The following is a 24,167-nucleotide window of genomic DNA, read 5'->3' on the forward strand; positions in this document are numbered from 1 at the left end:
GCCAACAACCCATTATTGTAGTACAGCAGTAACAGTCAAGATAAAGACGTGTGGTGCCTTGAGATTCAAATTTAATTCATTCGGTGACTTGTAGCTTCTAAACACAGTGTATCTCAAATCATCTTTCCTCATTGAAATGAATCGGCCGTATCTCAAGGCACCACCGTGCCCAACAGACAACATCATGGCGGTGAGTACACAACAATGGATGCGTTGAATGATATGTAGAGCCTTAAATGTCCACTAGAGGGCGACCTCTTTGTTTAGTTTCAAATGTGCGGATGTGCTGTCACTCCTAAGCCATTTGATTAGGGAAGCCACAATGTGATCCACAACAAATCTCTTGCGAGTGTACCTAATGACGTGTCCAGAAGTGATTGAGCTGTCCAAACAGAAACCATGCTTACAGTTGTAAAGTGGTCACACACTGACTATAACGTCATTCACTTTTTTTTTGTTTTGTTATCTGATATTGTGACTGTAAACGCCCATTGTTTATTCTTATTGTATAAATCTAAAGCCAAATTCACTTCAATAAAAAGTTTGAAGGGAACCCACTGGGTGATGTGGTACGAGGGTAAAGGAAAAGCATAAAAGAATAAATCAAAACCTACAGAAATAAGACACACACTCTAAGTTATGCTAAATGAAGTACATTTTATTTTTGTCCTTTTTAGTACATAACGATTATTTTAGAAAGATAAGACTTTTCAAGCAAAAGATCTACCCGGTAACAAACATATGTACACACAGAAAATGGCGCAAAGTTGAAATGTACACTCAGTGCGACCCGGTAGGGAAAACTGGCAGGCAAGTTATCACCATATATATATTTATAAACCCCCCCTCCCCCCCAAAAAATGAATCAAAACAAAAACAAGAACAGTTACAAATCGAGTCGGAGTGGAACTTGTGAACAAAAGTGAACAGGACACAACAATAAAGGACTAATAGTAGTAGAAGTAGTAGTAGTAGTTGCTAAGGGAGTGGTGCACCACTCGTGTTCACAATGTGGTAGGATAAACTATAGAACAATCTTTTTTTTTTTTTTTTTTTTTTAAATGTTTAAATCATATCAAGGCTGATGCGAGCGTGCCATCCATCCTTGGAAGGTGTCAAAGGCAAAAAGGTGCAGCGCTACACAGTAGCGTTCCTCCCTTCTTACATTCCTTTTAAGGATGCGCGTCCACCCAATCTCAAAAGATGCAATTGCAAACCGACAAAAGAAAAAAAATAGTGGAATTTGCAGGGAGGAATGATGGAGTAAAAAAATAAAATAAAAAATAGCAGCTCGGGAGTATAGCTTAGTTCATCTGAGGTGAACTACAAAAAAAGGAATGCATGTATTAAACAATGAAAAAAAAAAACGTTAAAATAAGTCTTTTGAAAAAGGCAGTGACAGGCTGATTTTTAAAGGCAAAAGAAGTCGAAATTGTCCCTTAAAATGACAACGAGAAAAATCAAAATCAAATTAAAGGCAGTAGATTATTATTATTTTTTTTAAGGTCATCATTAAACAATACACGTGGTTTCAATTCCACTCATTGTCATATAAATATCCATTGTGGGTGGTTCATTTGGCCAGTCACCACTTGAAGTGCTTTGGACACACTCATTTACATTCTTAATACTCAAAAAGAAAAAGCAGAATTGAATCCAATGGGAAGTGGAGCGAGTCTTCACGCAACATTTGAACAGGCCTGAATAAATACCAGGAGAGGTGATGAGCAGGCCTAAAGGATAAATTAAATTAGGCAACATAGAAATCAAATGAAAGGAGGTGGCACTTTTTTTTGTGTGTGAGCCTAGGACAAAAAAAAAAAAAAAGGAGTGTGAAAATACCTACAAAAAATACAAACAATAAATAAAAATAAATGAATTCCCTTCAGATTTGATCTACTTTTAAATGTTTGTTAGTTTTCAGGAGAGGATCACAAAGTCTTTTGAAATAAAAGACTTGGTTTTCTTCATATATTTAGTTTTTTTTTTAATAATAAAGTCCATCTGTGACAGAATTACTTCATTAAATTGTCTGCTGGTTTTTCAGACAACAAACGTTTTGCCTTTACTGTGTCTCACAAGCCGTCCGCAAACAGAACACGCGAGCGGTCCTCGGCATAAACAACAAGTCAATCCAAATCCAATAAAAAATCTTGGAAACAGGCTGACACACAAACTGCAACTTTAAGCAAATACCTGCATCTTTTTGTTGGCCTCTGGGATTTTTGAAATTTGGGTCTGGGCAGAGCCGGCGACAGCGACGGCGGGGCTGGGGGTGGAGTCTGACCAGTCGGACACGCACTGAGGGGAGGGGCTGGACCAAGGTTCGGGCGACTCGGGTGAAGGGGTTAGGTAGGGGTGCTCAGTAGGCAGGTGTAGGTAATGCTTGGGCGTGGCGTCGAGCGCTGACGTGTAGCTGTGCTGCGAGGGCGGGGTGGGGTAATCCTCGGCGGAGCCCGGCTGGGGGGCCGGGGCTTGGGCGGGCGGGGCGACGGCGACGCCCGGCGGGGCCTGGGGCGGGGGCTGCTGGAAGAAAGGCGGTGGGGGTTGCGAGGTCTGCGGCGTTGGGGGAGTGGACGATGCCATGCGGGCCAGATTCTGCTGGCCGCTTATGGAGTGGCTCATGATCTGCTGCTCGCTGATGGTGGGCAGCTTGATGGGGCTGACGCTGGGTGTGGAGGTGACGGGCGTGGGTTGTAACATGGCGCCACGGTACATCTGCTGCTGATGCAGCAGCAGGTTCTGCTGCGGCGGCGGAGGCGGCTGCATGCTTTGCTGCAGCGGCGGCGGCATGCTCTGCACCAGGTTCACCACCTGCTGCCCGCACTGGGAGGCGGGCGACCGGCTGTGCCATTCGAAGGGCACGCTGACCGGGCTCACCAGGCCCATGTTGAGCCCCAACTGGCCCGACGGGCTCAGCACGTAGCCATGGCCCACATCTGACGCCATGGACACTCGTCCCTGCAGGGCCATGCCACCGTTGCCCAGGTCATTGAGCTGCGCCAGAGACACGGCGAAAGGACTGCCGCTGTCCAGCATGCTAGCGTGCACCATGGGCGTGCTCGGAACCGACAGTGACGAGTGGAAGAGCCCCGGGGACGGCATGGCCACCGGGGACGTGGGGTTGGTGATGTAGCCGGCGTTGCTGGCGCCCCCGTGAGGTGAGTCCAGCGAGTCCACTGGCGAGAGGGTGACCGAGCTCTCCAGCAGGGCGCTCTGCATGTCCAAGCTCAGCTTCTTATTGCGAGCCTTGACCGAGTCCTTCAGACCGCCGGCGTGCTGACCCCCCAGGCCGGAGCCCTTAGCCCCCGGCCGGCGGTTCTTCTTACCCTGCGGGGTGGTCTTCAGGCTAGGCAGGAAGGCGCTGGGCGGGCACATGAGGGGCGACAGGGTGTGCCCGCTGGAGAGGTGGAGTCCGGGCCCACCGTGGCCCTGGGGGCTCCTCACAGTGTTGTACTCGTCCAGGAGCTGCACGATATCATGGTGCATGCGCTCCTGGGCGATGTCTCGGGGCAGCCTGTCCATGTGGTCCGTAATCTCGCGGTTGGCAAAGTGAGCCAGCAGAACTTTGACGGCCTCGCAGCTTCCCTCGCGAGCGGCTAGGAAGAGAGGCGTCTCCTCCTTCACAAGTACACACGCACGCAAGGTTAAGGATGCAAACATTGCTTTTAGAAATAAATTTCTTTCACTTTGCAATAACCTCGCCATACCTTAAGATCTTGCATGTCTTTGTTTGCGCCATTCTTCAGCAAGGCAATCGTCGCGTCCACGTTGTTAACAGCAGCGGCCCAGTGCAATGCAGATTTACCTGAAAGGAAAACAAACTCCGATCAACATTTGCTACTCAACATGGAGGTGAGTACTTGGGCCTGATTTCGCAATCAGCTGGCTGATTAAATTCGCCGATACAGTGAAACTCCTCTACAACGAAACCTGGGCGAAAATTACCCCCTAGTGTGAAAAAATCTTCATGCATTAACACCATTCCCACTTTCCTGCCCCCCATACAATGAAAAAAAAAACCCTGTTGCGTTATACGAAATCTCAAGGCAATATCAAACGTGACAGGCTTAAAAGCGGACATGACGATAAGCAAAGTGGCTGTTTACCCAGTTCATCGACTGCATTGACATCTGCGTGGCAAGTGATGAGTTCCTCCACCATTCCCTCCACCGCCAGACGGGCGGCCAGGATGAGCGCCGTGGAGCCGTCGTACATGCGCGAGTCAAGATCTGTGGCCCTGTTTCGGATCAGGATCTATGCGAAGAGAATGACGGGATGAAATTTTTTTTGTTGGTCTTTTTGTCACACTTTCAATCCCACTTTTTACAGATGTTTTCGTTTGCTCTGATGTGTACCTGGAACACTCCTTGCGCGTCTGCAGCCACGGCAGCATGCAGGGGCGAGCGTCCCGTGTTGTCCTGCGCGTTGGCGTCCGCCCCGGCGTCCAGGAGTCGCTTTGCGGCGTCGGCGCGGGCGTAACGGGCAGCCAGGTGGAGCGCCGTCTCGCCCGTGCGATCCGTCTGGGCGGCGAGTGACGCGCCCTGGTAGATGAGGTCGGAGATGATGTTGGCTGAGCACTCCTCGCTCTCCTCCTCCTCGGTGATCTCGGGCTCCAGGCCGCCTCCGCAGAACGACGCCAGCATCAGCGGAGTAAAGCCGTCTAGTAAAAGAGTCGTCAATATAGATGTAGATCATGTAGATTTGATCCGATTGCTAGCGCGCGAGAGAGATAGTGAGCTTGATAGCTTTACAGATTGTATCTACAGTATGTGTGTTTAAATAAATGCACGATCCCAAATCCGTTTTCTTCTCACTACCAACCTGGACCTCGGACGTTAACGTCCATGCAGTCGCTTTCAAACTCCCCTTGCGGCGGGGTGAGCGCCATGGTGGGCGGCACGCGGATGTCGGCCGCTGCCAGGTGATGTTGCGTCCACTGTCGGCTATCGACGGCGTCCTCTCCGTCTGAGAGCATGCTTGGCTCCTCCATCTAAAAGGATCCGGCAGAGACGTCGGCGTCACAAATTGATCGCTGTTGTTTTGTCCATGTGTACGTGTGGATTCGTTTGACCTTCAATCTTTTGGGTTCTGGGCATTCAGCGTCGATCCACTGGTCGCTGTGATCTCCAAGGAGAGATTCCTCAACCGTTTTGGGCATGTGTCTGTTGTTGATATCGAGAAATATGAAAAATTAGGACTAAAAGAAGCATAACCGTATATACATGTGCTCCTGTTTACAACCTCATAACAACATTTGCCGCTACTGTCGTAAACCGAGGACCACAAAAAGCCTTCACAAATAGTCTTTCGCCCTTACTTCATTCCAAGAGCATCCTGGCCCACCGGCTCCCTGCGGTTCTTGTTGCTGCTGGGCTCCTTCTTGAGGAAGAAGCCCTCCGGGAACCACAGCGTGCTGTGCTCACGCTTTCTGCGGGAAATCAGCATGCCTAACACCATGATGACCAGCAGGAAAAGCGAAGCGATGCTGACCAGCATCAGTTTGCCCCATTGAGGAATGGGGTCCGGATCATCCACGATCTTTTCTCCTGCGCAGGTAAAGGCAAGGGGAGTGGTTGCAGATACGTTTCTGGCGGGTTCTGCCTGCGCTACTCATGTTCGCCTGTACCCACCGCGGACTTCTTTGAGCGGGTACGGGAAGCGCAGCATTTCAACGGCCGACAAGGCTCCGAGGTAGTCCGCGGCGCTCTCAGCCGACGGGAAGCAGTCGACAGTACACAAGCGGTTGTCTATTTCCAGGTAGACGATGGAGCTGGACAAACAAGAGACTGATGTTAGTGGTCCGAATTCTCAGAAACGGCAATTTAAGAAAAGAAGAACCACCGGTGGGGCCCCTCTAGTGCTCTGGAGTAAAATGTTTGAGCACCAGGACTCGAAAACATTTATCGACTAATCTCCATCTCTTACCCAATAATCTCCTGTTGAGGCTGAAGTTCCCGCTTGAGGCGCGCCTCTCGCCGGGTGTAGGGCCGGATCATAGCCTCGCCGTTGTGGTCCAGCCGGAAGCGCAGCGTGGTGTGAAGGATGGCGCTCAGTTTGAGAAGGAAGGCCGTGCTGGTGCGCAGAAGCTCCTCCGGAGGGAGCAGCACCACCAGAACTAAGGCGCCGTCCACGATGTCTTCGGGAACCTTTTGAGCACAGTCCAGGCCGTCCCAGCCGCACTCCTCCGTGTTGCAGCCTTGGTCGCACAGGCCGTCGGCATAGTGGTCGATGCAGTAGGTCTCGTAGATGGGGCTGCAGGAACCACAAAAAGAAGATTGACATCAATCAACATTTGAACATACTGTAGGTCATTCCATATCTGTTCACAGGTTGAAAATGTTGATCTGGATCATGATTAATTTAAAGATGAAATCCTGATCAATGTGGCTTTGGCTCAAACAAATGTCATTTGTCACTTTTGTGGTTGGAATGGAAGCAAAAGAAAACCTTAACTCATTCAGTACCAGCCAATTCCAGACCAAATCTGAAAAGACGTTTAGAAACGTCTTTGGGAGTGAATGGGGTTTTAAGCTGCTCTGCGAGCAACCAGGAGACAAAAACTCACTTGCAAACTTTCTCTTTGGTTTTGCAGTCAAAGTTGTCATACAAGCAGTCTGCGTTGTTGCACGACTCGTCGCACTGGCTGTTGTTGAACACGCGCCAGCAACGGGGGTCCGCGCACCGGGCCCAGGGGTTGACCGCCAAGGAGCAGTCGCCGCCGTCCCAGCGGCATGCCAACGTGCTGCACTCCTTGTCGCACACGCCGTCGTTGGCTTTTCCGTGGCAGTCGGCCAGCGGACACGACAGGGCCGGGGTCTCGTTGACCCGGCCGGCCTGCTCGCACCGTTTGCCCGTCCAGCCGCTGGGACACTGGCAGTGGAAGAACGGGAAGGCGGTCTCCTCGGTACACAGGCCGCCGTTTCGACACGGCTGTGAGGAGCAGCCTTCGTTGCTGCGGTGGGAGCACTGCGGCCCGCCATAACCGGGCAGGCAGGTGCAGCGGGCCCCTCGCGTGGTGAGAGCGCAGCTTCCGCCGTTGTAGCAAGACAGCTCGCGGCAGGACATGCTTCGCTCGCAGTTGGGGCCCGTGTAGCCCTGCGGATGAAAATCAGAATCCTTTTTATTTGTGAAGCGTGAGCATGTGTGTCTATGAACACAGCTGTTACGTTTATGTGCTATGGGTTCATGACTGCATTGTCCATTCAATGGATGTTGATGATTTATGATCCTTTTGGTTTAAAGGTCTTTGCCATCATCTAAACACAATTACGATTGGGCTTGATCCCTAATCTTTGCGAATTCGTTTTTATATTTCGGATAATAACACCAATATGTCCAAAAATGCGGTAAATACTGACAACGGCAATGCACACGAAGAGAAACTGAGTGTTACTCACAAGCTGACACGTGCAGGTGTAGCCAACAACAGAAGTGGACGCAGAGCACGCGCCTCCGTTTTGACAGGGCTGAGATTCACATGCGCTGAACCTGTTCTGGCACCTTCGACCTAAAACATACAACAATAAAAAAAACACACACACGCAAAGATCAATCAAGAGGACTAAAAGACAAACAGAATGGGGACTTTTTTGCATTCACATTGCAAGTTCACATCATCTTTTTCCAAATCCTTTTAATCTCCGTGAATGATATTCATCCACTAGGTGACTACAGTTTTTAATTTAAGATTTGACAGACGCTGTATGTCCTTTTTTTTTGGTTTTCTTTTCTCAGTTAGGAGAGAGGCTATCTATCGAACCTGTGAAACCGGCCTTGCAAACACACTGGTAGTCATTGGGCATCTGGATGCAGTCTAGGCTGTTGGAGGGGCTGCAAGGACTGGAGAGACACTCGTTGATGTCGCCCTCGCACCGCTCGCCTGTAAACCCGGGCGGACAGTTGCAGCGGTAGCCGCCCACTCGGTCCACGCAGGTGCCGTTGTTGAGGCACTTGGGGGGAGCGCCGCGAGGCCTCATTGGCGGGGCGCAGTCATCTTCGTTGATCTCGCAGAGGACACCTTGATGGGAGACGATTGTTGAAGAGTTACAGTTATGGATACATTCAGGGGGCGGGCTTATGCCGACGTACGTGAACACAGTCATAATTAGAGTAAATATTTGGGTCCTCCACAAAAACAATCAAATGAAACCGTGTGATGCTAACAGTGCCTGCCTCCTGCCCGTGATCTCAAAGGATCGTATATCGGTGCCGATGTGTGGGCGTACCCAGAGTGCCAGGAGGACAGGAGCAGATGTAATGCCCGACGAGGTCGATACACGTGCCTCCATTTTGGCAAGGATGAGATTGACACTCATTGACCTCCATCTCACAGTTCTGACCAGTGAAGCCCGGCATACACTGTAAATGCACATGTGAAGGAGAAATGGGATCATTACATCGCTGTAAAAGGTCAACTTTGGTGCTGAAGGGCCACATTTGATTTGAATGGACAGATATTCATTCACAGGGTTAAGTTGGATCGGCACAACTTTCATGAACTCACGTCACACTGGTATCCCCCAACGTATCCCCTGCAGGTGGCGCCATTGCGGCAGGGTTTGTCCTCGCAGTGGTCCACTTGGCTCTCGCAGTAGCTGCCGGTGTAGTCGCCGGGACACTTGCAGTAATGCGTGTTGCCTGTGTTGACGCAGTGGCCGCCGTGGTGGCACAATTCGTCTGTCTGGAGTCCTGGTGACAAGGAGAAGGGGATGTGAGCGACTCTGCTGCCGCACGGCAAGAAAGGAGGCAGAGTTTAAAAAAAAAAAGAACACGACACCTCTCTGGCGAGCTGCTGTCTCACAGGAAACTCGGGGAATGTCGCAATAACGTCCAGACCAGCCGTGAGCGCACTCACAGACAAAGGCCGAGTCTTTTTGCCGACAGCGTCCGCCATTCTGGCACGGGGAGGAGCGCCTGCACCAGTCAACCGGTGTCTAGGCGCACAGGATACGAAGCAACAGTTAGCATGACGCTCGCACGCAAGAATTTTGACCGAGAGTTGGATTGACTTTTTTTTTCGTCGCACCTGACAGCGCGTGCCAGCGTAGCCTTTGGGGCAGGTGCAGCGGAAAGACTCCAGGGCATCTTGACAGAGACCCCCGTTGAGGCAAGGCTGCGAGTCACACTCGTTGACTTCGTACTGGCAGTGCGAGCCGGTGAAGCCTGAACGGCACATACAGGAGTAGCCGTTGATCTTATCTGTGCACGTCCCTCCATTGAAGCACGAGCTGCACATGAGGAAATAACTCACGTTGGTCACATTTTCAGGCACTTTGCATGAGCAGTGAATGATTTCGAAAAAGAAATGGATTTTTCATTTTGGGCCCATATTATATTAAATAAAAGTATATACTGACATAATGATAATCTTGTTTCAATTTCACATTTTTTACTGAATTATTCCCTTGTATGACTGTTATAGATTGATGGACAAAGATGAATTAGTTGTAGCGAATTAATATACTGTATATACTGTATATATTTTTTTAACCTACCGCACATTTATGGGCCAGGGACAGAAATTTATCCTGATGCAAACTGATAACCAGAATACTGATGCTGATCTAAGTTAACAACTCATTCACTCCCAAAGACGTTTTTAAACGTCTTTTCAGACTTGGTCCAGAATTGGCTGGTACTGAATGAGTTAAGATGATGGAGCTCCTCACATAATTCTATTCCGTGTCTCTTTCCGAAGCACAACTTTTTTTTCTCCATTTCTTGTTGGATCTCATGAGTGTACGCAACCCACCCACCTTTCCGTGCAATCTGGTATGTTGGTTTCGCAGTGGATGCCAGTGAAGCCGGGCCTGCAGGTGCACGTGTAGGAGTTGACGTAGTCGGTGCACGTGCCGCCGTTCTTGCAAGGCAAACTCTGACATTCGTTGATCTCCAGAGCGCAGCGAGGCCCGGTGAAGCCCGGCAGGCAGCTGCAGTGGAAAGAGTTGACGCTGTCCGTGCAGGAGCCTCCGCTTAGGCATGGATCTGTGCAGGTAAAGGGGGAGCAAATGAGGGCTTTGCGTTTGACAACACACACGTTGACATTCTTGAGGTCACTCACTGGGGGAACAGTCATTGATGTCCGTGTCGCAAGTGGGCCCGGTGAAACCGGGCCTGCAGGAGCACACAAAAGAACCGAGTGTGTTGGAGCAGGTCCCGCGGTTCTTGCAGGGATTGGAGAGGCATTCGTTCAGGTCCCGGTTACACAGTTGCCCTGCAGACGGCAAAACCGAGTCACAGTTAGGTCACAATGGAGACATGAGCTCCTCCTCTCGGATCCTTCTGTGCTCACCTTGCCAACCGGGTTGGCAGTTGCACTGGTAGCCCAGGTAGTCTGGGGTGTGGGTGCAGACGGCCTGATTTGCGCAGGGGTTCGGGGAGCACGGGGTGAGCACTTCGGCGCATGTGGGTCCGTTGTAAGGAAGCTCGCACAGGCAGGTGAAGCTGGCCACGCCGTCCACACACGTGCCTTTGTTCAAGCAGGGACTGGACGCACACTCGTTGATGTTCACCTGGCAAAGGTTACCTACCGAGGGAACAATTCATAGATTTTTCTTTTTTTTTTAAATGACAAAAATTGACGGGTTTTTCACCAGGACAGCGACGATATGTTAGAAAGTGCTTTTTTGTTTGTTTGTTTATTTAACTCATTCAGTACCAGCCAATTCTGGACCAAGTCTGAAAAGACGTTTAAAAACGTCTTTGGGAGGGAATGAGGTCAATGTGTCTATTATTTAACCCTTTAAGGGGACAACGGTTACTACAATGGACAGATTCATATGTTATCAGGTTACAGGGTGCATGAAAGGGTTAATAATGGTTCAGGCTTGACATTTGCGCTGTTTAATCGTCTTCCACCACGGCTTACCTCGAAAGCCCTGACGACACTTGCAGGTGAAGCCGTTAAGTTGGTCGATGCAGGTGCCGGCGTTCTGGCAGGGGCTCGGCAAACAGTCATTCCTGTCCAGGTCGCAGTTCTTTCCCACCCAGCCTGGCTCGCAGTCACAGCGGTAACTGCAAAGATGCAAAGAAAATCAGTTTTTTTTTTGGGGTTTGGGGCCCGAAACAATTCAAAATGCATGTCGTCTTCGCGCACTTACCCGTTGATGTCGTCCCTGCACGCCCCATGGACGCAGGGGCTGCTGCCGCACTCATCCACCTGCGAGTAGCAGTACGGCGGCTTGAATCCCTCCGGGCACTGGCAGTGGAAGCCATTCTCCTCGTCCACGCACGTGCCTCCATTGCGACAGGGGCTCGACGTACACTCGTCTATCTCCACGTTACACTTGGCACCTGACAAGATAGCGAGTGTCAAAAATGCTGTGCAAATGAAATTTAAATGTGAATCTCAGGGATGTCCAATTTGTTTTTTTTAACTGAGGGTAAGAAAATAAACAATGAGTATGAGCATGATATTTTGTAACATTTAAAATGTATTATTTTTAATTTTAAAAATTCAATTTTTTTTAATTTGAAAAGTAGCGTGATTGTAAAACTCAAATATTTTATATTTGCAAATAAAAAATGTGATGAATTTTCATGGACAATTTTTTTTAAATTTATAATATTGAATGACACCTTTCAACATTTCAACTTTTCCTTGTAATATTCTGACACAGGCCATTTCAAATATGATTAAAAAAAAACACCACAGATATATATATATATACAGTATATAAAAATAAACATACAAACAGAAAAACCGGCTGTGTATAATGAAACCCCAAATGACTTACCGGTGAAGCCAGGCTTGCAAACGCAGTCGTAGCGGTTGATGCCATCTTTGCACATGCCATAGTCACACGGGTTACTGGCACAATCGTCGAAATTGATTTCACAGTTGGTGCCTGTCGTGACAGCAAAGTTTGAAATGCTTTTCCCGCCCACAAAGTGAAAGGACACCCCCCCCCCCCCCCCCCCCCCCCCCCCCACAATGAACATTTTCAAAATCTTCCATATTGGTGGATACTACAAGCAGACAACAACTTCAAATAAAATTGGTCATCACTGAAAACAATAGAAGCAGCGCTTTGCGAGGCAGGACATTTGATTCATTTTCGTGCATCATCCGATCTGATTTAAGAGTTGAGATTAGATATTGTCAACATGAGCTGCGAGTCTCGTTCGTACCTGATGTCCCATGTTGGCACTGGCAGATGTATTTGTTGACCAGGTCCACGCATTTGCCTCCGTTCTGGCAAGGGTTGCTGTGGCACTCGTTGAGCTGGTTCTCGCAGCGGTAGCCCGTGTACCCGGCGTCGCAGTTGCAGGTATAGCTGGCGATGCCGTCCACGCAGGTGCCGTGGTGGCACGGGTCGGGCTGGCAGTTGTTGATGTTGCTCTCGCAGAGCGTACCCTCATATCCTAATGACAGGAGAACAGATTGGTACTTTGTTGTGGATTGATGCAACTGTTCACATTTATCACGAAAATAGCCTTGACCTCAGCCTCTTCATTCATCCATTTATTTATTTTTTTTAACCGCTTGTTCTTATTCGGGTCATGAATTCTGGTACCTCCAAAACCATCACTTTTCAGGAAACAAACGGAATGTTTGCTGACGACGTTGCGTTGTCAACGAGCGGAGGTCATTTGCAACACTTAAGATTGACCAATAATTTGTAAAAATAACACACAAGTGAGGACTGATCATTTGTAGATGGATATAGAAAAAAAAATATGAATTTGGCCAAATTTCACTTCCACAACTACGATGTGGCCAGCAACAAAAAAAAAAAAGATGAAATTCTTCAATGAAGCTAACATTCCCCACGTTTGCAAAAGCAAAATTAAAAAAAAAAAAAAGGGTCATTGCAGCTTTGGTTTCCATGACAACAGGTTGTCTGTGTGTCAGACAAGTGTTGGTTTATTTGCTGTGTACGGTGTGCCGCTGAGTTGGGCAAAGCGGCAAAGAAAAGTCCTACCCAAGGCCCCCCAGGCCCGCTTTTGTTCTCTGTGGCGGAGGGAACAATGGCGGGCCGCAGCACGTCAAACAGAGCCACTTCACCCTGCAGGGGAGGGTGGGGGGCGGCAAATACAGGGAATACCAAGCAGCTGGCATTTGAAACAATGAAGCAGACCCCATCTATGGGCAAAGGCCCAAATAAACGTGAAACAAGTAGTTAACAAACATCGCCATGCTTCCCAACCGTTGAGCTGATGCTTTTGGGGGGTTTTTTTTGGGCTTAATAAAACTGCCGCATGTGAAGGAATGAGGGACGGGGGACACCATAAGGTGGTGTCGGGGGGGGAGGCTGAACAGATGAACAAATGAACAGATGTCGGGGTGACGACCAAGGTTCTTTTCTTGGCAACTAATGGTGACCCTGTGATCTTGAGAGGGGTTTGTGGGGTTGGGGGTGGGGGGGGGGGTGGATTAGCGGCCTCAAGTCAGCTTGTGGACAGATAGATAACCCCTCCCGAAATACATAGCCGCAACAAGTGGTTTAGTCTCCTGTTGAAACGTGTACAGGGAACCCAGAAACGTACCTTCGGCACATCGGCACTCAAAGCCGTTGGGTCGGTCGTAGCACTTGGCGCCGTTCTGGCAGGGCGTGCTGGCGCACTCGTCGATGTCGATCTGGCACATGGTGCCGGTGAAGCCTGGGACAGTCAAACATAGAGGCGACGGGTCAGAGAGCAGCTCCAGGGCGGTTTTGTCCCTTTTTAGTGGCGGGGCTGGGGGGCAAAGGTCTCCGGCGTGGTCAGAGATGTCTGGCTCCGACTGGTTAAGGATGCCGATGGAAAAATCCCACGACCTTGATGGCTTCTCAAGGTCATGAGGAGCTAATATCAGTTGTGTCTACCAACAGGAATTTGGTCTCGATCAGAAAAACTGATGAGCATGGTACAACTCGGTTGCTTTGAAGGCTTGAAAAACTGCGTGGCCTTGAAATCGGTGCCCAGATTTGGGGGGGGGGGGTGAAGTGCTACAATGCTAGCATGCTGTTCTGTTGATTAACAGGATGAGGATGGGCTGTATGTTGGTGCTGATGGGGGGTGTTAGCAGAGGAGACAGTGTGATTGTTTTCTCTTTTGACCCCCCTACCTCCAGCCCCCTCCGGCCTCCACCTCCTCCCTTTTCCTACATCAGCTTTACTGACTCAATAGCGAGATGGAGAGGCGGCGGAGGGGGGGTGGGGAACGTCTGTCCCAGATGTAAATTGCGGATCTGGAAAAGAATCTCATTAGCAGGACTGCTGTACCCCCACTTCACCACCAAGCAGCAAGTTGAGGGAGACTGCTATCGCTTTTTACATTCTGAAAGGAAGGGGTCTGGGGGGCGGGGGTCACAATAGTATCTTTGTTTTGGCAAGAGGATTTAAAATTTGGGGGGGGGGGGGGGTTAGATTTTTTTTTAAACAAGTGCATGTTCCAAAAACCGCATGTTTGGACTGTCTAGGAGTGACATTCAGATCATGTTCACACATTTATAAAATATTTCTCTGTGCATTTTAGCCTTTCATTGACAAGCAGAGTGTTGACCAAACTGGGCCTTGCATTTTTTGCTATTAACTCATTCAGTACCAGCCAATTCTAGTCTAAAAGTCTGAAAAGACGTTTAAAAATGTCTTTGGGAGTGAATGAGCTAAAAACAGCAACAATCCCCCCCCCCCCCCCCCCAACCTACAGTATGCATTTGATGACAAACACTCATCTTACCAGGTTGGCAGGTGCACGTAAAGCCGTTGACCATGTCCCGACAGATGCCGTCGTTCACACACGGGTTGCTCTCGCAGTCATCTACGTCGGTCTCACAGTAAGTCCCCGTGTAGCCTACAAGACAAGTTCGCACGTGAGTGCACACGTTAAAGCAGGCATGACAGACTTTTTTCAAGCTGACCGCTACTTTTCGGGTCCTGATTAATGAGAAGGGCTATGAGTTTTGATACACACTTCTGAAAGAACAGAAAAATTACTTTTAATAATTCCTGGAAAATCACAATTATCCCACGACTGGTGGGATCTATCTTTAGAACAGGCCCGCAGGCTATACACGTGGTCCTTGCGGCCGGCGCAGGGGCCCACGTTGGTGACCCATCTGTTTTGTCCATTGCTATGCGTATGTGTGTATTTATGGATGGTCTCCGTTCTCCGCCATGGGAAACCGATTCTGTGAGAACCCCCTTTTTTTATTCCCGCATGGGGACCATTAGCGGCCCGCAGGATCCACCGTCCTCAAATCCTCACGGGTTACTGTCCGTGGAGCATCGCAACACCCTGGGGTCAGTGTCCCCATTCACCAGATGATTATCCATTCGCTGTTAGCAAACCTACAAAGCCCCCCCCCCCCCCCCCTCCATTGAGGTGATGCCGAGTATGGAAACCTGCGGAGCGGCTAGCGTGGAAATCCGAAATAATCAGCGGCTCCACCTGAGCTTTGCCAGGCCGCCTGACGATGAGGAGGGTGAGGAGGAAGAGGCTGTCTCTGGAAAGCAAAAAAAAAAAAAAAAAGGGGGGGTGGTGTGGGGAGTAAAGGGGGAGCCTCTGGGAAAAGGCCTCCTTTTCCCTCTCTGTGTGTATGAGGGTGCAAAGTGGAGCACAGAGGGGCCCTATTGTTCCGCTCCATTCCCACCACTCGACAACTCATTACTATTCACAGCACAGCGCTCCCCCTAACTGCTCGCCCTCTCTCACATCCAGTCCTATAGAGCCCACTCCCAGCTCTAATTTGTATAGTTCCCAAAACCCCGGGATGCATGTCGGACTGTGCGTGAGAGTTTCACTCTGGTTTTGTCACCCGGAGTCCAAACCCTCACTTTGTCTGCGCTAATACCCTCTCTGTCTGGTGGTACAGTGCGCTGAGAGCAGGCAAGTGCCCCCTTGCCCCCCGGGACAGCAATGGCACTCTATTACATAATAGCCCGCTCTGGCCGTCGCTATGGCGACGGAACAGATCATTCTCTGCTAGGTCCCGATACCTGGCATGCAGATGCAAGTGAACTCTCCGATGCGGTCGAGGCAAGTGGCGTCATTCTGACAAGGCATGGACAAGCATTCGTTGATGTCGATCTCGCAACGCGGGCCAGCGTATCCCCGGCCGCACTGACATTGGAACGAGCCCTCGGTGTTGACGCACTTTCCGAAGTGCTCGCATGGGTTTGCACCTGCGAGGGTGAAATGAGAATTTCATCAAGTCAAAGAGGAGAGAGGGGGGTGGGACTCAAAAGTGCGGCGATGGCAACAGTTCATTGACAAGCAACAAGTAGCAGACATACCGATGGAGCATTCGTCCATGTCTTGGTTACAAGCGCCTCCCACAAAGCCGGCAGGGCAGGTGCAAATGGCACGGCCGTTGAGGGGATTGGTGTCGCACACGGCTCCCTCGTTGCAGGGGTTGCTCACGCAAGCGTCCTCGAGGTGGCACAGCAAACCTAATGAAGGCGGCACAGATGAAATCATGCCCGATGATATATTCGGAACAGCATTACGCGACCGGGCTTTTGTAGAGGGCAACATTCAGTGGTTGTTTTAAATATACACAACGGCTAATTCTCGTTGTTTTATGTTGAGTTTGACATTCAACTTCAACTGCAGAAAATGTCTTAAAGCGTATTTGTTATTTTTGGAAGAAACATTCGCTATCTGACAAACTGCTGATTCTTATGAAATGAGTTGAGCTCAATGTCACCATGCAGCGATCAAATTTCTGCATGCAGGCCAACGAAAAATAAAAAATTAAGTAATAAATCGACCAAACGGCTCAGTGTACGTTTTATCCCATCTGACAAATTACAAGGCCTATCTGCCCGTTTTGTTCTTAACTCGTTCACTCCCAACGACGTTTTTAAACGTCTTTTCAGACTTAGTCCAGAATCCGCTGGTACTGAATGAGTTAAATGCGGCCCTCGTGCATTCAATTCCTGCCCAAAGGTTACACTCGAGTGATGCATTAGCTTACCCGTCTTTCCGACCGGGCACTCGCAGAAGAACGAGGCGACTCGGTCGTGGCACGTGGCCCCGTTGAAACAAACGGCGATGGCGCAGTCGTCGATGTTCTCGCTGCAGTCGTCGCCCGTCCAACCGTTGACGCAGACGCACGTGTGGCCCCCGATGGTGTTGAAGCACGTCCCCCCGTTGTGGCAGGCGTTTGGCTGCATGAGACACTCGTTGACGTCCTCGGCGCAGTACTGGCCTGGCGTGGGGAGGTGGTTACGCGCCATTTAGCTCGCATCGCTCACATGTCAAGCTTTCTTGAAATATGATGCGCCGTACCTGTCCATTCAGGCGGACACTGGCAATTGTACGTGTTGACCCCATCCACGCATATGCCACCATTCATACACTTGTGGCCCGGGCAGTCATCCACATTATTCTCACAGTTGTGTCCCTCGAAGCCTGGAGCGGAGAGAAAAGTGTTATGGCGAGCAAAAACACAGCAAGTCGCCACCCCCGTTTATACATAACATAACAATCAGTTGAACTCATAGCCACAAGTCACATTTCCCACACTACGGGCGGCACGAGGCAGTTAAAAGGTTGAGAGGGTGTCCGACTGTTTACATCCACTCGTGACAGTTCCCACACGACGCCGGCAACAGCCGCCACGGGCTGCGCTCCCCACTGCGTTTGCTTGTTTTATCATCTTTCAGTTTGAATGACTTCCTTTCTGCCAAGAGACATTTCCTGTCGGCTCCCTAGTGGCGAAGCCATGAGGTCCATAAAGTAAATTCCTCCCGTTGTGGACGTAACGGCGAAGGAGCGTGGGCGGACGGCCTCCTCTGACTTCTGACCACCGCCGCCACCCCGTTTCTCATCGAGGGGCTATAAATAGCAGGCAGGAAGCCGACCTGTGATGCCGGGAGTCAATCCCAGCAGCGGTGCTCGAAACGACGTCATCAGCCGTGGGAAAAAAAATCGTCAGTCTTGGGAAAACAGTGGGCCTCCGCTCGGCGATAGTGATGGTTTGCATGTGTGCAAGGCCATGGCCCTCCCATGCGGGACAGCTCCAGTGGGCTTGCTGAAAATTTGGCTTGCCTTTGTGTAGGCTGGATAGCAATGATGGCATCAGCTACGTGGTGTGACATCATACCAGTGTAAACACACACACCCGCACGGTTCCCACCCATTTAAACACTTGTTACTTGTTAATGCAAAACGTAAAATAAATACAAGCTGCTGATTATCGTTTTTTAAAATTTTTAAATAAAATAAAAAATTTTGGACTGATCTAAGAAGGAAGAAAAATAGCAGGAAAACGTGGCGAAATAGCGGGTGAAACTGGCAATGCATGAAGTTATGGTCACAAATGAAGAACCACAACAGAGTGAATACGCAATAACTGAAGCGCAAAGGGAACACTGTACTTCAAACTTATCACGGCGTACAAGTGCAGTTGCGACTCTGATGGATGATGACTTTTGATGCCATTGCAAAATATTGACAACGAAAACAAACATTCGAATTCAAGTACAGTAATATAGAAACATGTGTCGGTGCATCTCAGAAAATTGTAATTTGTAAGAATTTATTTCAGTCATTCAATTAAAAAAAATTGACTGATTTGTATACTCGAGGCTGCGTGGGTTTTCTCCGGGTAATCTGGTATGCATGGCAGGCTGATTGAACACTCCAAATTGTCCCTCGGTGTGAGTGTGAGCGTGGATGGTTGTTCATCTCTGTGTGCCCTGCGATTGGCTGGCAACCGGTTCAGGGTGTCCCCCGCCTACTGCCCGAAGACGGCTGGAATAGGCTCCAGCGCCCCCCTCCCCCGCGACCCTTGTGAGGATAAGCGGATCGAAAAATGGATGGATAAAACTCAAGGGAAATGATTTAAGAGGGGTGATCACTACCTCCTTTCTGTACCCCCAAATTATTTCAAAGTTTTTCGTGTCGAATTGCAATTTTTGGAGTTGGAAAAAGTTGGGGTTTCACGCACTGGTATTCGGGTATTCTTAATAGACACTCTGCACTTATTTTTTTAGGAAGACATGTTTCACATTAAAATACAGGAGCGATGTGCACAGTGACATTCCGAGCGCCCGGTAAACCCATTTCAAAAGCTAAATCCTGAAATCTATCTTGAGATGCACCTGCGTACCGTACCGACGCGTCTGTTTTTACCCTACCTGGCAGGCATGCACATTCATAGGAATGGTCGCTGGTCTGGCGACAAGTGCCTCCGTTGAGGCACTGCGAGGGGGCGCAGGGCTGGGTGGACACCTCGCACGTGCGCCCGCCGTACCCGGGCGGGCACTGGCAGCGGAAGGACCCGTGGGTGTTGATGCAAAGGCCCGCGTTGAGGCAAGCGCCGGGCTTGCGGCACTCGTCCACGTCGCTGCGGCAATTCTTTCCCTGGAAGCCAGGTGGGCAGGAGCAGTTGTAGTGATTGTTCCAGTTGGCGCAGCGGGCGCCATTGGCACAAGGACTCGTAGCGCAGGCGTCAATGAGCGAGCAATCTTGGCCTGTCGTTTGAAGAGTCGGTCATTCTGCAAGACTCTCCAAGAAGCTGATCTTTCTCTTTGTGACGGGCATACCTCTGAACCCCCTCTGGCACACGCAGTTGTACTGCGGGATGCCGTTGGCCACCTGGCTCTTGCAAGCGCCCCCGTTAAGACACGCCGATCGATGGCAGGGATCCTGATGCTGACAGAGCGGACCGATGAATCCTGGATGGCATCTGGACAAAAAGATTCATGCTTGAGAGTCTTGGATCTGAGCGCCAAAACAGGTAACAAGAAAAACAACCCCCACCCCACCCCCAAAAAAAGCAAAGCTTCACATCCAGCCGGTTCCCATTTGCTTCATTAATATACCGCATCTGGGATTTCAGAACCCATGACACCTCCTTCCTGACTCATATTGTGGTGTGAGGTTGGCGTCTACGCCCTGGAATTATTTCCTATTAGCGCACGGTTCCTTCAAAAGTACAATGTGGTTTTGGGGAATGAGTGATGCACTCACAAATGGAGCCAGGCCGTATCCTGAAGGTCGGGATTTACCAAACACACAATTTGCGTCCTCTCCAGCTGGAGAGACCCTTTTTTTTTTTTTTTTGTCAGTGTCAGCTAACATTCCGCCACCGTTACGGCTTTTTCCGCAAGTCGGCTCTAAAGAATATATGAACACACCCAAGCGATCGTTGACAGGAAACCAAAATGATTCCAACGCGTGAAAAACGGGGGTCCGCGCTAAGCGTGTGTCGAGCAAATAGGAAAAGGCAGCTGTGATATTTGGACGAGACGGACGATCCACGTCCAAGAGACACTTATCTGTTTTTTGCCTTTTACCGAAACATCTCAACATAGGAACAGGAGTATCTGATTGCTCTCTATGGGCCGTTGAGAGTTCGGACAAGGTTTGTGCGAACTGAGGAGGTTTCGTTTGAATTCGAAACCCGACACCGGGAGTGGAACCTCTGGCTGGGGACAAGCGCCCTCTTCAAACGGGCCGTTTGATGCTGATGACAGAGCAGTGACGGGCTGGCTTTTGGTTCACCCCGAGGCTTTGGCTTGTCTTTCACTGGAGAAGAACCCCCCTGGGCATAATCAACAATGGATTTCCCTCTGTTCTCTTTTGTCGGCCATCATTTCACTCCATGGCTGCGTGCTCCTTTACAAAACAAACTGTTTTGGTTTTTTTTTTGTTTTTTGCGGTGCTTGTTGGAAGAAGGCCAGCCTTTCTACAGTGTGACTGTTTTGATCTGGTTTTGTTGGACTGGCATTGCGGCGTTAGAAAGACAATAGCATAAAGCCAAGCCACAGGCTCGGGCACAAAGGAGTGCAGAGGGCGTATCCACAAGAAAGAGACATGAGAGGAAAGTGCAGCCGAATGGAACTATTAGCAGAGAACAACAACCTAGCGGACGGCAACCTGGACTGAGGGCCGGTCAATCACAGGTTGTTGTAATTGGGGCCCTGAGTTGAAAGGGGCCGCTTGAAAGTCATCGATGTCGACCACGACACTCTCGACAAAAACGCCTGAAATGAAAAAGTTGGCGCGCTGAGACAGCCAACGCTGTCCAATTTAGTCGGGATGGGGCCAGCTTTATTTGAGTGAAGCGAGTACTTGTGGAGTGTGCCGATATCAGCCACTGATACTAAAGGCAAACAAAATCCGACATTGAATAAGTCCTCGGCGGGATTTGCAAATCTACTACACATCAGCAAATCATCATCCGCGTCGGAAAGTGTTTTTTTGTCATTCTATTAAATTCAATATTATACAAAGTGCAAGAGGTATCGGTACTCTGAAGACTGGTATCGATCCGAAAAAAATCTGGATCGAACATCTAAACAATTTACAGTTGAAAGTCAGCACAAAGGCTCGAAGAATGGAATCTGCAGTTGGCTCAGCTACTACCCCCCCCCCCGCCCTCAACAAAAACCCCAGCTTGCCCCCCCCCCCCCCCCTCTCCCTCCTCTCACTGCTGAGAGGTCAAATGTCAGAGGTCCCCCGTCTGATTGTGATGATAATGTAACTCGGGCTACAGGGCGAGGGGTGGGGCTACGCCGCAGGGGAGAATGTCTCCGGACGCTGCAACTGGTGCACGAAGAAGGGGTGAGTGTGTGTTGGGGGAGGCTGGTGGGGGGGTGGGGGGGGATGGTCTTGTCCAGAGGGAATGCCATGTCATATTTCCTGTAATCCCTTGTCTGCTGCACTGAAAACACAGCGCTCGCTCCCAAACGCAGGATCCCCGTCGTCTTGGTAACGGCACAGACGAAAAGAGCAAGCCTGACACTCAACCAATCACCCGCCCACCCCTCGGCACCCATGGCTATTTGTCATGGCTTGGCTGGGTTTATTTAGAGGCAAATTAACTATGTCTGGAATCTTGGGGGTCAGGACAAAAAAAAAAAAAAAAAGAAACGTGGCACATAGAGACCAGAAGCGACGATGACCCAAAAGTACAACAGGGAAGGTTCGAATCCCGCCGGAGTCGGGGAGATTTGACTGGAGCGGCAAGGCCAAGGGTTGCGAAAAGGTTTACATAGCCGCTGTTGTTTGAGACTCGAGATCGGCTATTGGGTGGAACCGCGTCAAGCAGTTGGTACTGACGCCTGATCATTTTGTTTGTCTCCCCTCTGGAATATGCATGGAGCTTGCCCGCCAAAACACACATTCTTTTGTCTAGACTTGACTCGCGGCCAGCTCGCTTCTCCCATAAGACACAAACTCAACAGATACCGGCGCACAACTCGGTCCCGGCGACACCTAAACAACTCCTTATCGGACACGAAGGATTCCACGGCTTCTGGGAAACGCCACAAGGTCGGCGAGCGCGCTTTCGCTTCCACTTGACTTTCTTACACGGCAGGTGCCGGCTGCTGTTTTGCACCAGACCCCCCCCCCCCCCCCCTCCCGGGGTGCTGACTTCTGACCTTTGAGGAAGAGGACGGCAGAGGATGATGAGGAAGAAGCTCTTTGAGCGGCGCGGTGCGCGGACGGTCGGAGTGGCGAATCCCCCCCCCTGTGTCAAAACATGAAGGATTTTGCCAGCTGCAGTTCCCGGCACCATGCATCTGTCCACATCTGTCATTGCACCACTAAGTGTCTGGGACTCTCTGAGACAAAATAACAACTGCTTTGTTCACGCGACGGACACACACATACACGCACACAAAACAAAAAAAAAAAAAACACTTCACATGACTGAAGAGAAACTTCGCCCTAAAAAAAAAAAAAACCATGCAATAAGAGTTCTTTTCAGCATTCTGTTCACGCAAAGGCACCACTGCAACGCATCATGCAAACAACCGCATGCCTGAAGACAAAGAGGGGGAGAGGAAAAACTTACAATAAGCGCGGTAGCATGAACCCACAAAGGATGACATCCAAACAGGGAATTGCAAAGGGGAAAGAAGAAGAAAGCATTTTAACAAGAGAAAAAGTTTCATTTCGAATATCACAGCGGCGATGGGACATTTTGATTTATGGGGCTGGGGCATCACTGTTGGAACCCAATGCCGGGTTTCCTGCTCTCTGGTTCATTGAAGCACTGGTAACCTGAGCTCATCCCCTCGCATACAATAGCAGAGACGCCGCCATCGGGTCAGAGGGCGAACTCACCTGTGAACAAAGACCCGACTTGCAGTCGAGCGCCACAAAACATGTCTGAAAGCATCTCTGAGGTTATTTCCTCACGGGGCATCGGAGAAGGAGAGCATCGACGACAGACATTGCGTCTTCTCACTTTTTTGAGATTTTATCGAAACTCAACTCCGTATCATTCTTTGGTGTATGCGGCAGCTACATTTTATTCTCCCGTGAAAGACCAGAGTGACACTGCACTGCCAACTTTAGCTTATCAACCCCCCCCCCCCCCCCGCCCCTCTCCTCCCAGCAGCCCTTCGCTCTCTCTTTCTCAGCAAACAGCCACATTGGGGCGGGGGGTTTAGGGACTGTTTTGTGGACCCCAAATAAAAGCGCTAAAGTAGTCAGAACTCCTTTGTATAATCAGGTTGGAAGGAGGAGGGAGGCAAAGGGGGGTGTGGGGGGGCAGTGACCCAAGCAGCTAGTCTTTCAGGTCTGGGCTTCCATGGACCAACAGGCCTAGGCCGTCTCCTGGCAACAGTATCCCATGGAGAGAAGGAGCCTTGGCGGGGAGAAAAGGGGGCGTTGGGAACGAGGCTTTTGTGAGGACGGTTTGAGTACTTCGGAGGAACGGCCGCTGCATGTGCAGGAAGCTCGCGACACACGACCGCTTGCTTCTTGGAATCGAGTTCCTTCCGAGGTCTATCCCTGCCATCACAGGGACGTTTGTTTCAACAAATTATGACTCGGAACGCGCAACCAGGGCCACCCCTATTGAGGTTTTCGACACATGAACGTTACCCAGTGGGTTGAATTTTGACTTGGGCGAAGCAGAGGCGGACGACATCCGGTTACAATCGATTGCGGCAACACTCAGTCACGTTTGCCCCAAGCGTTGATAGATTTTTGGAGGCGGCTTCCCTGACATTTTTCAAATAGCAGCAATAACCACATGACATGCATCCCAGGGCCGAGGTCGTTCCAAACATTCTGCATCAGACACAACCACAGCGCTCCCCACCAACCACCAAAGCTGAGCCAGATTTCTACAAAAAAAACCTTTGAAATTCAGATCAGAACTTTTTGTTTTTCACCATGAAAGACGAGGCCCTGTCCAGAATTCCTCCGACCTTTCAACGCAACTGCCCCAGAGAAAGATCATTTCGACTTCTTAAGGCCTTCATTGCTGTTTA

The 24,167-nt window shown here is 50.0% G+C and overlaps 1 protein-coding gene across 1 annotated transcript in view; it reads right to left on the bottom strand.

Annotated features, from left to right (window-relative positions):
• Positions 1–637: 637 nt before the first annotated feature.
• The window catches only part of notch3 (notch receptor 3), a 28,027-nt gene continuing 4,497 nt past the window's right edge, over positions 638–24,167 (bottom strand). Inside the window, exons 3-33 of the mRNA XM_086132179.1 lie at positions 19,479–19,621; positions 19,071–19,406; positions 17,218–17,340; positions 16,904–17,137; positions 16,221–16,376; positions 15,924–16,109; positions 14,665–14,778; positions 13,492–13,605; positions 12,133–12,366; positions 11,739–11,849; positions 11,103–11,295; positions 10,871–11,016; positions 10,295–10,528; positions 10,064–10,216; positions 9,759–9,987; positions 9,029–9,230; positions 8,780–8,936; positions 8,507–8,691; positions 8,229–8,361; positions 7,763–8,020; positions 7,401–7,510; positions 6,569–7,098; positions 5,929–6,255; positions 5,634–5,773; positions 5,321–5,549; positions 5,075–5,165; positions 4,825–4,993; positions 4,359–4,663; positions 4,110–4,257; positions 3,711–3,808; positions 638–3,621 (exon numbers count right to left, since the gene is read on the bottom strand). Coding sequence (XP_085988305.1) covers positions 2,185–3,621; positions 3,711–3,808; positions 4,110–4,257; positions 4,359–4,663; positions 4,825–4,993; positions 5,075–5,165; positions 5,321–5,549; positions 5,634–5,773; positions 5,929–6,255; positions 6,569–7,098; positions 7,401–7,510; positions 7,763–8,020; positions 8,229–8,361; positions 8,507–8,691; positions 8,780–8,936; positions 9,029–9,230; positions 9,759–9,987; positions 10,064–10,216; positions 10,295–10,528; positions 10,871–11,016; positions 11,103–11,295; positions 11,739–11,849; positions 12,133–12,366; positions 13,492–13,605; positions 14,665–14,778; positions 15,924–16,109; positions 16,221–16,376; positions 16,904–17,137; positions 17,218–17,340; positions 19,071–19,406; positions 19,479–19,621 — 7,225 coding nt within the window. The 3' untranslated portion in view covers positions 638–2,184. The remainder of the gene's footprint in view (positions 3,622–3,710; positions 3,809–4,109; positions 4,258–4,358; positions 4,664–4,824; positions 4,994–5,074; positions 5,166–5,320; positions 5,550–5,633; positions 5,774–5,928; positions 6,256–6,568; positions 7,099–7,400; positions 7,511–7,762; positions 8,021–8,228; positions 8,362–8,506; positions 8,692–8,779; positions 8,937–9,028; positions 9,231–9,758; positions 9,988–10,063; positions 10,217–10,294; positions 10,529–10,870; positions 11,017–11,102; positions 11,296–11,738; positions 11,850–12,132; positions 12,367–13,491; positions 13,606–14,664; positions 14,779–15,923; positions 16,110–16,220; positions 16,377–16,903; positions 17,138–17,217; positions 17,341–19,070; positions 19,407–19,478; positions 19,622–24,167) is intronic.

Source organism: Hippocampus guttulatus, chromosome 16, assembly GCF_054856545.1.
Source record: "Hippocampus guttulatus isolate MCC_2025c chromosome 16, RoL_Hgut_1.0, whole genome shotgun sequence".
In the NCBI taxonomy this organism is placed as follows: Eukaryota; Metazoa; Chordata; class Actinopteri; order Syngnathiformes; family Syngnathidae; genus Hippocampus; species Hippocampus guttulatus.